General features: G+C 33.5%; 1 protein-coding gene across 3 annotated transcripts in view; it reads right to left on the bottom strand.

Annotated features, from left to right (window-relative positions):
* Positions 1 to 16,988, bottom strand: part of TFPI (tissue factor pathway inhibitor) — a 64,775-nt gene that overhangs the window by 23,853 nt on the left and 23,934 nt on the right. For 2 of the 3 annotated variants that reach the window (XM_035007568.1, XM_035007569.1), the window contains exons 2-4: positions 13,373 to 13,492; positions 6,754 to 6,951; positions 1,574 to 1,612 (exon numbers count right to left, since the gene is read on the bottom strand). In XM_035007568.1, the coding sequence (XP_034863459.1) occupies positions 1,574 to 1,612; positions 6,754 to 6,951; positions 13,373 to 13,490 (355 nt within the window). In that variant the 5' untranslated portion in view covers positions 13,491 to 13,492. Of the gene's footprint in view, positions 1 to 1,573; positions 1,613 to 6,753; positions 6,952 to 12,220; positions 12,654 to 13,372; positions 13,493 to 16,988 lie in introns of those variants that run through there. The other variant, XM_035007570.1, reaches the window with a different exon arrangement.

The raw sequence follows: 16,988 nt of genomic DNA, 5'->3' as shown, positions 1-16,988 counted from the left end.
ATTCTAGGATTAAGAAATCCATAAACCTACACAGAATGGAGAACATTTTTACTTTGTATTTAAGGAAATGTTATATTTTTTTCTTAATCAAGTTAGTACCAATCTGACAAAACTCATAAAAAATGTAGATTTAGAACTTGTTAAAGGTAAAAGAGCTCTGTTTCCCTGAATGTGCTCATTTTATAGTCAAGGAAATAGTTCAAATAGCAGAAGTGATTCCTCTAGTTCATAGCAGAGGTATGCCCCTCTGCATGCCATATTTGTTTTCCTCACACCTAGTAATTTATACTGTGCTTTATAATTTATAAGATTGTTTTTCATACACTGTCAGTTTTTGACTGTTTGGAGCCAATTAACTTTGGTAAAAATAAAATATTGCATTTTTGGAAAAATATCAATTAATATGAATTAGAAGAAAAAGAATGATTGAATTCCAAATCATTAAATATACATTAAATAGCATAATTTTATAGTAAATTTTATCTGCATACATTTTTTTCCTAATTTCACATTTTTGAAAAAATACCCTAACATTTAAATGTTGGTATTTCCTTTCACAAAAATACCATCTTTTACTTGGTGGATAAAACCCTCTATTGGTAAATATCCTGTATTCTTTGATACTACAGATAATGAATTTCATTTAATTGAAACATTGAACATTTCAGTAAAGATTAATTCAATTTTATAGAAAGCTATTTTAAAATTTGTAAATAAATACATCCACTGATAGTGTTTGTACAATCTTTGCAAGTGAATTTATTTTATAAATTTTGATTCAGTCTAGTAAGTCTTAAGTATCAGTCACAAAAGCATTCAACTCTTTCTCACACAATTAAATCAAAGTCAGAAAAATTAAAATACAGTTTGAATTTTGTAACTCTTTCATTTCCCAAGTTAAATAATTTGATCCCTTTGTTCAGTATTTTGTCATTCAAATGTAGATGACATAAATGGTAATTGGACCAAGTCAGCTTCTAGACGTTTACTAAAAGGAGTGTCTTTCTTGATCTACTGATATATTTTTTCATGTGCTAATGTAACATTTTAATCAGAAAATTATTTTTAGCTAAAACCAATAAATAATTTAAATCATAAAAGCTATGTACACACACTAATGTTGACAAGAGCAATCACTTATTGTTAAATATCTCCATTTACTTCTGCATATAGACTTTGACAACTCAAAGACATCTATCAATTCAGGGAAATACTGGATATAACTTGCTAAAGATACACAATGCTGAGATTATCAAGGGAGTAGAGATCTGAGAACTAACAGCATCTAAATTACTGTTCAACAGATGTTAAAATAGCATGTGCATGGCTGTGGAATTCGACTGATCTAATACTAAATATCATTCTGCATTAGAATGAGAGTAAATATAGTGTTTGAAGACTTCCATACCAAATATCATATATGTTATTTTAAATTTTTCATTATATCCACTGAAATAAAACACCATTTCAAAGATTGTATGGATTTATGATGGAGTCCATATCAAAGAAAACTAAGAATTGAATTTCTAAGTGTCTTGTATAAATTCTAATTAGCATATAAATGAATGTTTACCTTTTTCTAATGTTGTCTCTGTCTTGGCCTGTGGATAAACTGCAAGAAAAAACAGTATGTGCGTCAATTATCAAAATTTATATAAATAAATTATATATAAATTTCAATTTAACAAACTAGGATGATGTATTTATTACCATTAAAATTATTCTTATACATAATATCAATAAATAGCTTAAATTTCTTATTTTCTCTAAAGATTAAATAATTTTAATTTTTATAGATATGAGGCCATCTGCATTTTAACATAATGTCAAAACTGGTGTTGAAAGTTTCTAACACATTGACAAAAATAAGAATTCATGGTGAACTACATTTGCTATTCAAAACACCTATGATTGAAAAACATTAAGATAATGTGAAATATGAAAGTAATTCAAGCAGCATACTTTGCATATCAAAACAGATAATTTCTGTAGAGACTTGGTAGTAGGGGTGGAAGAAACCAGAATTATCTCCTTTCCTGATTCCTTCCCCTGCTGCATTGTTTCAACCCAATCACAAGTTTTTATTATTATTTCCAAGTACAGAAGAGAAATGAGGCAAAAGGTATCTGTGACATATTTTTTGGTTTAACCTCAAAGAATTAATGGAATTTCTCCACTCAAAAACTAGAATGCTGCTTGTCTTTGACTCACTATATTCAAGTACGGATGCTAAGTTCTAATTTAAATGATAGGTAATGAAATTCAAATCAATATAATAAGTGAAGTTTTAATTTGCTCATGTAAACATTAGGAAGGCTGAGTGATGTTTGTTGTATAATCATGTTCTGCAGAGAAAAGCTTTGGTCAAGGCAGTTTATAATTAGTTGTATGGCCAGAGAGACAGGGAGTTGGGGGAATGAGTTGGCTTATATGCCCCTTTCAGCCAAAAATCAGCAGCTAGGTTATTCTTTTGAATATAAAATATCTTTGAAAGAGAAGGTAATGAGGCCTTTTTAAAAAGATTTTCCTATATTTTATTAAATAGTCTTTTTAAAAAGATATATATATATAATTGTATTTTAAATATTAAGGAAACCTCAGGAGTCTTTCTCATTGTAAATAACCAACTGTCGACGTGTTTCAATTAGATAGTGGATTGTCATAATAAGCTTATATTGAAATATTTTAATGTACAATTAATTTGTTACAGTTTTAATTTATAAGGGCAAAGAAAGAATATATACAGATAAATATTACATCAGACTAGAGTGCTAAATAATCATTTTTACTGTTTTGCCTACTGACGGTAGCCATTGGATGGGAACATAGAAATGCTTGATTTCAATGTTCATGTAATATTAAAAGATAACTTGTTTTCTGATTCCATTCCAAGTTGGATTAATGTTAAGTAATTAACACATATTAAACAAAAAACAACCAAAAATTTTTCAAAATAATTACATTGATCTTGGCTAACTGTAAAATAATTAGGTTCTCAGCATAAAGAGGGCCACTGATTTCACTGGCTGCTTCCATAATATTCATACCTTATCATGGTAACTAAGCAGCATGTTTTACACATGTGTAAAAATTTAAACTATGAACATAATGAAAAAAATATGTAATTTAGCAGATAGAGATATTAACAGGCACTGCAGGATAAAATGACATTTGATGTCATTATTTTCTAAAGTTTCTAAGTGCTTTCAAGCCTACAGTCACATTATTTACTTGAAGGGATCTTTCCCTTGAACAAGTAATATAAATATCAGTATACATAACATTAATGATTTTGGTCTATGTGATTATCACATCCTCAGTGTGCACAGGAAGAAACTGAGCTTCAGAGAGTAACAACATTCAGGACTGAAACAAAACAAGCTTTCATCCCATTTATTTTTATTAAACTGTTATTCTATTCATAACATAATGTGTCCATCTTAGAAAATCAGTTAACTCTGATGGTGTAGTCTATTTTTGACTATTCTATTCCACTGATTTCTGTCTATCCTTATTCTCACATCATTCTGCTCAATTTCGGCAGCTGTGCTATAACTCTTGAAATCGGGTAAAGTCTGGGGCACCTGTGTGGTTCAGGCTGTTAGCATCTGACTCTTGGTTTCGGCTCAGGTCATGATCTCAGGGGTGTGCGACTGAGGCCCACATTGGCTCTGAGCTCAGCTCAGAGTCTACTTGAGGTTCTTTCTCTCCACCCCACCTCCCCCCCGCCCCGTCCCTCTCCCTGCTCATTCACATGTGTGCATGTGCTCTCTCTCTCTCTTTCTAAAATAAAAAAAATCTTTTTTTTAAAAAAAGGAAATCAGATAAAGTCCTCCAAATTTGCTCTTTTATTCAGAATTGTTTTAGCCATCCTAGGTCCTTTGTATTGCATATCATTTTTAGAGTTGACTAATTAATATATAAACCAAAATGTGCTGGAATTTGGTATAGGATAAAATTTCCAGATCCATTTGGGGAGAATTTACATCTCAACTAAAGCGCACCTTTCAATCTATTGTTTTATATCTCTGTTCATTAAAGTCTTCTTTATTTGCCAATGAATTTTTAACAATGTTTTATAGATTTCATTGTAAATGTTATGTACTTTTTTATTTAAACCCATCACTAAGAATTTCATGTTCCATTATTTAAATGAAATTGTCTTTTTAAGAATTTTGTCTAATTTTCTATTTGTTCATTGCCAGCATGTGTGTAAATATTTACATTGTCCTTTTATCCAGTGAGATTTCTAAAGTCATCTGCAAGTTCCTAAAATTTTTCATATATGTAATTAGGTTTTCTCCCAGTCATGTGGATGCTCTGGGAGATGTTCCATTTACAAATCCTTACAATTATTTTCTCTAACTTATGGAATTTCACCAAATGCATGCAGTTTTGTTGTTCAGTGACAAACTCAAAGGGACTCTTGTTCTGACTTTTTAGCTTTTTCTCTACATATGTCCATACTCTCCCACATATTATGCCCCAAAACCCATTGACCTCAGTCTCCTAATCTCCAATCTCCATATTCTCTACCAGGGAGACCACCATCCTGTGCTTGGGCTCCCCTCCTTTAGCTATGGTTCAGAAGTGCCTTCATGCAGAAAGCTGGGGAGACTGGACTCACCTCACATGTTTCCCTTCTCTAAGGGATCACAATCCTGCACTGCCTTTTTTTTTTTATTATTTGACAGAGAGAGCGAGAGAGGGAACACAAGCAGGGGGAGCAGGAGAGGGAGAAGCAGGCTTCCCGCCGAGCAGGGAGCCTGATGTGGGGCTCGATCCCAGGACCCTGGGATCATGACCTGAGCCGAAGGCAGACGCCTAACGACTGAGCCACCCAGGTGCCTCCTGCACTGCCTTTTGATCCATGTCTGCCAACAGTTGCTTCATATATTTTGTCTAATTTTCTAATCATTTATATTATGAGAGAAAGTTCTGTTTCAGCACTTCCATCATAGCTGAAGATAGAATTGTCTCTTTAGGTGATTTTTTAAAAGCCTAGCAATCCTTTTTATATATACTAGTTATATCCTTAACAGTAATTTACTATACACAACACTCATATATTCAAACAATAAGTGGCTCTTGCAGATGTAATAAGGAGATGGAAGCCAGAGACTCATATTTATATGCTAGGTAGTAATGATGTTTAGAAGATACTGTAAGCAAGGAGGTCACTGAAGAACGAAATAATTATATTTGATTAATTTCTAAAGAAAAGGGTAATTTTTATATGATGGTGAAATAAAAGAAACAGGTATGTATCGTGGGAAAGAGGCCAGCTGATGAAAATGTTAGGCTGCTAAAGGAGAAAGTGAGAATTACAAAGAATGAGGCAACCAGGCCTCTAGCCAAGGTGCTGAACCTGAGTGCTATTCAACTCAACACAAAAGGATACTCGGCCCAGTATGGATGAGAAGGAGGTATAATGAATGGAAAATGACCAGGCAATCACCAAAACCAGGGGCCCACCAGAGGACCACTGAACTGCATAATCTCTCTTAGTAACATTTCCAGCACTTGTATGGAGAAGAAAGAAGGAAATAAGTGCTCAAGTTCAAAGAAATATATTCACATCAATCCTTTTCTGTCAGCTCTGGAATATACCAAAACAAAACAAAACAAACAAAAAAAAAACCTCACAGAGTCACACAGGGGAGAAGTTCTCTCTTTTCACCACAGTGAGATTTTTCGACAGGCCAAGAGCATCATGATGCCAAGGCTATTTTGTAAAAGCTGTTTGGGAAAGCATTATCAAAGTGAGAATGCAGAGCTGTCTGTTTTGCAAAAAGCAAGACACCTAGTGTTACTAACTAAAGATACCATCTCTATAGACTACCATTTAATTCAACTAGCTCTAATAACATGCCATGGGGAAATTTGGGACTAGACCCTGGGAAGATAAAGACCATTCAGATTCTTCTATCCCTTAAGTAGTTCACAATTCAGGAGAATTAAACAGACATAAAAGCATTTAAAATTTTGACCAGCAATTATCTGGAATTTATCTCAGTGAGATGAGATAAAACCACATTATAGTTTGTAAAATTCAGGGGGAAATGTTTTAGTAGGATTAAAGCAAAATAAAAGTGTCCCATAAAACTTACCAACAATATAATATGATATACTTTTAAACATTATAAATTAGTAAAAATATGAAAAGTTGGGCTTGGTAAAGTCTACATGGCTCAGTAAGGTTCATATTTTCTTTTCTACAATATTCTAAGGCCCTAAAGAGAATGACTTAATTTTCATATATATATTTCTGCTCTCTGATGCAGTTTAGAATTTTCTAATTAGTAGTTACTGAAAGCCTCAAAGTGGATTCTCAGATTCATTATTTTGACAGGAGATAGCTATAAGATCAGTATACTGATAAAGGGAAGACTAAGTCAATATGACTGTTTCTTTCATGCCAACTCATAGCTGCCCAGGAGGCTGAATTATACCCACTTCACTGCAGATATAAAATCAGTGAACTTAAAGGTTTTTCTTCTTTATTATAGAGAAAAATATAGGATAACAAATGGGGCTTAATATAATTTGTAATAACTAATATGAAAAATGAAAAATAGTAGTTGAACATGAATGCCAAAAATGTGAAAAGAATATTCCTTGGAATGTTCAAATAGTTCTAACTTCTTTTCCTAAAATTATCACATCTATAATTAGATCTAATAACCCTAAACTTTTTTAAAAAGTTAAAGGAGCCTAAAGGCTCCTGGGTGATAAGTGTCTCTAGAAACCTACCTCTCATACATTTTTCTTCGCACTCTTCCAGACTTCCAAATCGATTCTGATTTCCTTCACATCCCCCATACATAAATTCTTCACACTGTTGAGTGTGAATGTTGAAAAAAAATTGTGTAATCATTGCTCTGCATGGGCCATTATCCGCTTTCAAAGCACAAAATGAATGTAAAAGTTTCAGTGGTGGCAACTCAACATCTACAAGGTAAAAATAAAAGATATAGAACCTTTCATCCACATAGTAATAGTGTTCTTTATTTCCTTTTCAGTACGTCGTAATTTTTCTTAAAAAGCACAACAGAAATAACACAGGCTGAAGAAAACATGACAAGTTATTAAAAATTATCAAAAAGGTAAATAAAGTTTATAAACACACCAAATGAAACAGATTTTATCAACAATTAAACTTTAGGAGTAGAATAATTTTCTAGACTCGCTTTAGGGATTTGGCTTAAACATACACCAGTTGACCAGTATGGAAATGCATGGTCGTTGTACGGTAACCAATGTGTTGACGTTACGAGTAAGTAAAGATGTCTTTTTAAATTCAGCAGTTTTTAAGGGCAGACATTAATGGACAGCTCTTTGATTTGCTCTCCCTAATCCACAGTTGTGTCATTTTTTGCACATAAACAACTTTTTAAAAGCAGCAGTACATACATATTCATATGTACACACACACACACACACACATACATCACACTGTATTAAGCCATTCCCAAATAATGGAAATGTTGGTGTTTGGTATTACAAATACATATATGTCATGGTCCATTCTTTTACTTACCATGGTTTGTTTTTAACAATGTTGAGAAAACTTAATGCTGTCTGTATTTTAAAATAGAATGAGGCAATTCTTTTGATCTTGAGTGAGAATTTTTTCCCCTCAATATTCAATCACTTATTTTAGTCACAGAGGAATTTCATATCTTGGGAAGGGACTTGTATATACAGAAAACTCAAAAATTTTAAATTTTATGAGGTCTAATGTTAATAGAGGCTTAATTTTAAGTAAGTTGCATTTGCTTATAGAATCTATCAGTAAGATAGACACTGAAAATTGTGGTTGGTACTATCAAAATCATCAAGAACAAATAATGTCATTAATACTCCTTGAGTATTGTCTATAATGTCTTCCAAGACTTTCAGTATTCACTATGATCACTTCTGAGGGGCCTAAGCCAATTTGCCCTTTAGAGGGCAGCAGTATGCTGCTAAATTAAAACAATCTGATTAAGTTTAGGTATCTTCCGAGAAAGGGTTTTAATGCACTATAAAATAACTTACTTTGAAAGAAGATGAAAGGATGTCATCATTTAAAAATACATAAAACCTTTTAAAAGCATTAAATAAAAGAACAAGTGTGAATATATAACCATCTAGAAGGAAATCAATTTTGAATGTCCTGTGGTTTCAAAACTTCTGGGAATTTCTTGAAAGAGAAGATAAACATATCATAAAAGTTGGATTAGATAATTTTATCAAATGTCTTCTACCTTTTGTTACCTTAATGATCTATATCGAATTAATGTCAAGTAGTAGCCACATGTCAGTAGTGTTATTTTATCTTGATGATAAAATAATTGGAATGTTATTTTTTATTTTCTATATGGGTCTAAAATGATAAGTAAACCCTGAAATCTTAGAAGGGTTAAAAATACCGCTTTCTGTACGTAAATTATTATTATGCTGTTTCATTCATTTGACAGTAATTATTTATGAACATGTGAATTTTATCTCAACCACTCTTCCACTTTTAAACTTAAAATCAAACTTCAATTTATAAAATGCCATATCACCATTTTGATTTCTTTGATAACTGAATTGACAATTTTTTTCAGTTGAAATAAGTTGAGCTTACAGAAATGATATAACAGTAAAATTTCTGACCCAAATTTGATAAGATAGAATAACATAAAACAGATTTATTTATTATGACACACAGACCTTCATCTACAAAAGACGTGGATATTTTTAGCACCAAACACAATTTTCATGAATTGGTTAGTTCTCAAGTTAGCTAATTATTACTGGTCAAACCTTTAAGGAATGTTGAATTTTATGCACCTGTGCGGGTTATGTACAATCAAAAAATATGTCATTTGGATGTTGATCTATGGGATTTTTTAAAATAATTTTCCACCAATTATATAGTGTCCCTAAAGCCAATCAATCTCTATAATATATATGTAAATAGTTTACCAAAATGAGTAAACAACTATTCATTGACATATGTAAATTATTCTCATTTCTTTGCTTTTTAATTATGTACCTAATATTTTATGCTGATGAACTTATTTGAATATGATTGGCTTTAAAATGTCTCTCAAGGCATATCAAAAGTTTCTGGCACCTAATGATATGGATACTTCAGAATTATAAATTTTCCTTAAATGTTCCTGGACTTCCCTGGAATTCTTAATTTTCTTAAATTACATACACAAATACTTTTCTCTACATAAATTCATTATATATTTAATATATATTATAGCACTTATATATACATTATATATAAAATAGCATTTTAGAAAGTTGGTAAAAATAGCTTCCATAGGCCAATAGGTGAATATAAACAAAAAAGTGACTTATGAAAAAACATGTTTTCCATTCATCACTGAAATTACAATTGTCGGTTTGAAATAAAAAATAACTAAAAACCTTTTCTGAGTAGTAGTATACTTGTGATAATTATGACTGCTGCTTATATTCTCTTAAAGATTTAGAATACTGTCACTGACATTCTGACTTGTTAAGAGTTGTGAGAAGCTAGAAGACTTTGCATCTAAGACCCTAAGCAGTGCATTTTACCCACGACAAGCATCATTGCATTAGCACAATACGTTTGTACACTCTAGACACATTTTTATGCGACCGATAAAAATTTGACCTGTCAGTTCTATAAGTATCTGATCTTAGAATCAGATCTCAGAATCTCAGAGGTCACATATATAATTTTGAGAAAGGAGCTAGGAATAATAATATTCTGATATTCTGAATCTTATGGCTATATACCATTACTTCAGAAATTCCTATAGCACTCCTTAGATAATATGATGGTCCCTGATTCCCATATTAATGTGACTTCAGATCTTTATAGACACAGTACCTCAGACAGGAGCCTGTAGTCTAATACTCTACCTGTAGAACCCAGGGGGCTTTATCTAATACCTGAGTTGCTATAGATATTTAGGAGAACTAGTTCTTATAAATAGTAATTTACATAAGGTTCTTTTTCATTGATGATGCCTCTGATTTCGACTTTTGATATATTTGATAGTCCTTTTCATCATGCCAAACTTTTATTTTACATTTTCTCCATTAAGCATATACCACACCGAGTTCAACTTGCTATTTAGGAATTGTGCCACAAGGTGGTGGCCATCAGCCACAGAAATGAAAGCTGGTTCCCCATATTTGTCCTTGTAGTAGTTAATACTAGCTAATGTTGTTTACTAATTACTGTGCTCCAGACATTTTGTAATTACATTATTTAGTAATCACAACAATCTTCTGAATGAGGTATTCTCTCCATTTACAACTTATAAAACAGCACTGTAGAAATTAATTGCTCTGTTCCCACCCTAAGTTTTATACGCCACATAGTTTTATACCAGATGTGTCTCACACATTCTTAATAATTGAGTGATATTGTCACAGTCTGTATGACTGAGATTCCTAGATTGGCATTTAGGTAAAGCACATAGATTTAATTCTAAAATTTACACTCAATACATTTTTTTCTCAAATTCACCTTATAAAAACTAAAAATGTTTCAGCTATGAAAGTAGGTGATTTTATAGCAATTTCCCAAGTGAAACACTAAGAACTAATTTTAAACTATATTTTATTAATTTATTATCAAATTATTCATCTTTACTGTTCACATTTTAGTGTCTTTCTTAGCTGAATCATATATTAGAATATTCTTTCGTGCAGTCAGCTTATGACCCACCCTTGGCAGAGCATCCCTGAAGTGGGGGAGTGATGAGGTGTGGTCTCTCAGATGTAGTACCATGCCACTCCACCCAAAAGGGATGGAAGTCTGTCTTGGTTTTCATTTTTTACCTTGGATAAATCTTTTTGAAAGTTAACAATTGTGTGTTGATCATGGGTCAGGCACTGTGGGGTCATGGCAGATATGATAGTAAATTAGGTGGCAGTAGCCCCGCCCCTTCCCTGTCATGTAGCATGCAGACACTGAAGATTTATAAACATTCAAGAAGTTCAAGGTGCTGTGTTTGTGCATAATAAGATAGCTAAGCTTGTCTGGAGAGTCAGGGATAGCTTTCCTGAGACTTGAAACGGAGACTGAAGGAAAGTGTTAGTGATAAGGATCTGCCTAACCCCATGTAACTAGAAAACATATGCAGGTCAGTGTAATAGGGAATTTAATCTGATGCAGCCAGATGAACAGAATTATGGTTTTTATTGTATCATTTTTGTAATTGATTTCTTGCATTTTATGTCTCACAATCTGAGGATTACAATCTCACTCTCCCCTCCCCCTGTCCTGGGACGTCAGATAGTAGGCTCATGATAATATTTGGGGACATGTCATGTCCCCGACTGTTAGAGTCCTCATTCTCCTGGAACTTGTTTGGGAACCAAGAGCTTTAAGGTAACTTACTATTTAAGAGTCTACATGCTGTTTGATTCTCTCATGAAAAGATTTGATTTCTCTGGCAGGGAAGAACATAGCCATACACTCTTTGCCTTCTCCGTGCCGAAAAATGTGCCAGGTGCTTTTATGCAGTTTATATAACAACCATATGAACATAGTTATTTGCATCACTTACATATCGATTAAGACACTGGGAGTCAGAGAGTTTACCTAACTCATCTAATTTTGCAAAGCTACTGTGTGGCAAACCCCACATGCAAACTTAGATCTGCCTGATTGTACATCTTACGAAAGACACTTAGCTTTCTCTAAATGCTCCCTGCTAATCTTCTCTCTCTCACTCTAAAGGAATTTTTAAAAAGAGCTTATCACTACTGTTTTTTATTATAAAAAATTTTATTATATTTCATCCTCCCTGCTGGTTAGACTGATTAAGAAAAAGCCTACTATTGCCTTGTGAGAAAAATGATAAGATCGTGTGTTTTCCTCTAAGATGATAGTACACTATTCAATGAAATGGTATACTTCTATAAAAAGATGGCATGACCTTGGCACAGTGTGATAAATGGTATCTTCAAAATTGAATTGATTCTGATGTGGGATCATGCTATTTCAAGACTGAAAACGAAACAAAACCAAAAAACCCCAAAACTGGTTAAGACTGTGCAGCCAGTCAGTTAGGTGATCTTCAAGTCTAGCTTTCAGATAAAAAATGTTTTCTTAGCCGGCTTTGCTTGTTCTGAATTTATCAAGAGATTTTAAACTCCAGCTTAATTATTAATGGGTTAACTCTGGTTTCTTGGCTGACTGTATCAGCAGCAACAATGTCAGGAAACTTCTGATTACCTGGCATGCATTTTCTCAGCCTAACTGAGGGACATCAGATTAGGTGAATATTGGGGATCCTTTCTCCTCCCACTTTCCAAGATGGGTTGCCTGCTTTTTCTCTGTGGGGACTTTATTCTCTACATTTCTTCTCTTCTCAGCTTCCAGAATATTAGAAACCATCTCCTTTGATAAATGAGACAAATGAAGAATTAGAGCTTATTTCATAATGCCCAAATTCTCATTTTATAAGGCACATTATAGTGTTTACTTTGTTAGTGTTTCATCTTTAGGAAGTTTTTATAACAATATTTTTTCCAGTGACAATTTAATAGTCTCCCCTGTGAAACTGTGAGATTCTTCAGAACTTGGTCTGAGTCATCACTGTTTCCCTAGTACCTACCAATTTCAAGCACATAAGATATATTTATTCAATCTTTATCAAAGGGAAGTACATTGAACAAAATCCCTTTCAAGGGTGCTTAGATACATGAAATAAGAATGTATTTATGGAAGTCTTTGGTACACCATCAACATACATACCAATAGAAGCTATCACTTTGTTCATATTGTCACACCATTACCAGTGACTTGAGATTTCTATCAATAATTTACTAATTTTCCACAAAATAGTACTTTTAAGAAAGAAATATATAGTAACAATCACTGTACATTCTTCTCCTTGTTCTATTGCTGATTGTTAATATTTTATTTTTAGATACGGAGCTTTATGAGATTAGAACTAACTTATATTAGGCCAGATCTCCTAATGTCCTGTTTTACTAGATTCTCACACTGGACTCATCTGGGAAGTTCTTGAGAATAAGGCAAAAAAGCAGAGAATATCTATAGTTTCCTTTCCCTTCTCACACTTTTCCCAGCCAAAGGATGGCATCAAGGTTCACGGCTGTTTCTACAACACTTTGTTCCTTGCAATTGTCCAGAGATACTTCAATGTTTAATCTTATCGCCTGGAAAAAAAAAAGAAGTCTTCCTTTCTAAAGTGACTTTTTTTTGGTCTAAATTTTTTTGGGGGGGGACAAATTACATGTAAGACATGTAAGTCACTAATGTAAAAGCTAATTTTCCCACGCAATGGAGAAAAATATATTACATTTTGGGATTAAAATTGAGATCTTCAGCCGAAAAATATGAATGCTTCTAATATTTTACCTGTAATATCTGTATATTCTTCAGCTTCAAGGACAGCACTAAGAAGGGCAGAGGCACAATTAAGCAGCAGATACACAGACAGCCAAAAAATCTGTTCTTTCTTCATTGTATAAATCATCTCTGAAATACAGAACCCAGATATATTTAATTAAGAGTTAATGTCAAAATATCTATAGACTAGCAGGAATCTTATGCACGCCTCCAAATGTAAATTTCTATGACAATCTGTACTGTCTGCAAATTCCATGAGTCCTATTTAAAACATGTGCATGTAGCATTTAATATTGTAGACACACATATGTTCAGTGCATATGTCTAATAATATTCAAGTATGCAGCTCATGTTTCAACCTTGAAAATACAAATTAAAATGGCAACAATTGATCATCATGCCTAACTATGTATTAAGATCCATTTTCATATACAGTTCTATTTGCACATCTTTCTCACAGCTATTCTTCTTTCTCGGTCAGAATTATATTTTAATATCTCTGGCATTTTTCTATTATTTCATTAATGCAACTTTCAATTCCTGATTTCTCTTTCCCATGGCTTCAGTCCTTCTCTTCAAAAAGAAAGACATTTTCCAAATTTTTGTCTTTGTTTCCTATAAAATATATTTGTTTGTATAACCAATTTCTTAACCAGATTTTCTATGAGATAGCAGACAGAACTGCTGAAAAAAGAAATCTTTAGCATTCTAGCAAGTCCTTTACCCCAGTCTTCCACCCTCAATTTAGGCAGGTATCTGATTCAAAAGAGTTTCATAGAAAAGTGACTTTAAGTGATAAACCAACATATTTACACTCTAAGGGAAACAGATTTCAGAAGGAGAGTGAGACTTCCTCTTTCAAAATGATTTAGAGTTCCACAGTAAAAAATAATGGAAAAACCACACTGAAATTTTTTTAAGGCTCTTTCTACTTTGGATTCAAGGATGGGTGTTCATATAGCATAGGAAGAGAAAAAGAAGGAACATATGCACATGTTCAGCCACTGATGTTATAAGTCAGGAATGAAAGAGAAATCTTATCAGTAAGGATTCACAAATGCAAGAACAGATATTCCATCTAAAATAATTTAGAGAATTCTCTGTTTACTCCTATAATGAACCATAGCTTCCATATACACCGTTAAGGTATATGTAGTTTTATAATAAATAATAAAGCAATGCCATTTTGCTTTAAGCTTCATTAAAATCACTAGTGAAATGTACAACCTATTTTTTCACAACACTTTGTAAATGTTAACATGTATTTGATTTTTCTTTCAGTAGCCGTGTTATATACCTGTGTCATATCATTAACTATTTGAATCCACAAGTATATTTGTATATATATGAATGCATATATATGTATATATATATGTATATAATTTTGAAGAGTCGATCACCTAAACTTCTAGTCTTTATCTTATTTTTGAAAATGTAGTTTTTGGGGTGCCTGGGTGGGTCAGTCAGTTAAGTGTCTGCCTTTGGCTAGGGCCCTGATCCCAGGGTCCTGGGATCGAGCCAAGCGTTGGGCTCCCTGCTCAGCGGGGCGTCTGCTTCTCCCTCTCCCTCTGCCCCTCTCTCTCCTCCTGCTCTTTCTCTCTTTCAAGTAAATAAATGAAATCTTAAAAAAAAAAAAAAGAAAGAAAAGAAAATGTATTTTTGGGGGCGCCTGGGTGGCTCAGTCATTAAGAGTCTGCCTTCGGCTCAGGTCATGATCCCAGGGTCCTGGGGTCCAGCCCCGCATCAGGTCCCCTGCTCCGCGGGAAGCCTGCTTCCTCTCCCACTCCCCCCGCTTGTGTTCCCTCTCTCACTGTGTCTCTGTCTGCCAAATAAATAAATAAAATCTTAAAAAAAAAAAAAAGAAAATGTATTTTTCAAGGACTCTTCTATTTCCATTAGTTTCTTTGAGATATATGGCCCTGTGATATTTTGAGTGCAAAATATAGCTTATTTTTCTATCCCATCGTTTAGGGAACAGGCTGAAGTTGGGTGCCTAAAGACCTTGATGAGAATTTGGGCTGTAAACCCACCAAGTTCCTTTCTTTAAAACTATTGGCCTACAGTGTTGCCTAATTTTAGTAGTTTTAGACTTTCCGTGGTTACAAGGATCAGAAGCCAGCTCAGACAGTTTGCTTATTCATTCTAGAGAAGGTAGAACAAGCTAGGATTAGAAAGGGAGGTTTGTGGTTGGATCTGAGAGTCGGGGAGCTGAATGCCGTTAGAAGTCTCTCATAGCTATTGCACTCCTTAACAAGTGTTACTCTCCTTCAGTGCAGCCCAGCTTTCTCTATGTAGGAGGATGCGTAGCACTGATATTTCCAGGGTTTTAAAACTTAAAAGATCCTTCCATCAAAACAGTATGACTGCTTCTCTTTATGACTAGTGTCAAATAGCTTGAGAATAGCACTGATGGTTTCAATTTGTAGGAAATGCCCCCTTCACTTTTGGACCAATACATTTGAGGTGAAAAGCTGTTAGGAGACTAGCATAGATTTGGAGGAGCTGAAATGGACTTTCTTAGGGTTGGGGAATGGGATAATGTGCTAACATTGCAAATCTCTACGTAAGTATACGATTTTAGGATGGAGTGGACAAGTGTGGCTCCCAGGAGGAGTGGATTGTTGCTTCCAGAAAAAGGAAGGGGGTCGGGCAGATAAAACGATGAGTATGCACTGTAGCAACCCAGAGCTAATTAATGGCTGATCCAGAACTTGAATTCAAGTTAGAATAACCTCCCAGAGTGAAAGATTGATTTTGGCACATCACTGAAAAAACAGTACAACTTCTTATGATACTGATAAAACTGTAATCTGTAGAGATCAATGAGAGTGAAGTGACTTAATTACAGATCATTGTAATTAGTTTCCTTTTTAAAATTTCCAACTGCATCACTGAGTTACATTGCAAAATGGCAAACAAGACAGCAAATCCAAACTGAAGCTATGCATTGGTTAACTCACTCTGCCTTTCTGCACTCTATTTCTTGAATAGCTGACCCCATTAAAAATATCTACTACCCTACCTAGTATCATATAGAAAAATTGATTCAAAGAAATTCAAAGATCTGAATGTGAAAGATAAAACATTAAATCTTATAAAAGAAACATAGGAGAATATGTTCATGATGAGGTTGGCAAAGGTTTCTGAATCAGGATACAGACAGCACCAATTATAAAGTAAAATACTGTTAATTTGATTTCATTAAAATCAACTCCTGCTCATCAAGATAAGCACCATTAAGACACTGAAAAGGCAAGTTGTGAGAAAGTGTTTGAAATTCATGTATCTGAAGATTATACATTGAAAATGTATGAGGAATTACAAATAAATATCCAACTAAAATGGGTTAAAGATTGACCAGGCACTTCTCGGAAGATTATAGGCAAATGGCAAATAAGCATATTTAAAAGATAGTCAACATAATTAGTCATCATAAAAATTAAAATTAACACCATTGTGAGATAGTATGACAAAATTTAATAAAAACTGACAATATAAAGTGTTGATGACTTGAACCTTCACCACTGTTGGGATTATGCTATCTGAATTATTTGTGTTCCCCAAATTCTTATATAGAATCCTAACTCCCAAATGTGATGGTATTAGGAGGTAGGGTCTTTCACAG

The sequence above is a fragment of the Mirounga leonina genome, unplaced genomic scaffold, assembly GCF_011800145.1.
Source record: "Mirounga leonina isolate KUSES-001 unplaced genomic scaffold, KU_Mleo_1.0 Mir_151, whole genome shotgun sequence".
Taxonomy (NCBI): Eukaryota; Metazoa; Chordata; class Mammalia; order Carnivora; family Phocidae; genus Mirounga; species Mirounga leonina.
This window is presented reverse-complemented; position numbering and strand designations above follow the sequence as displayed.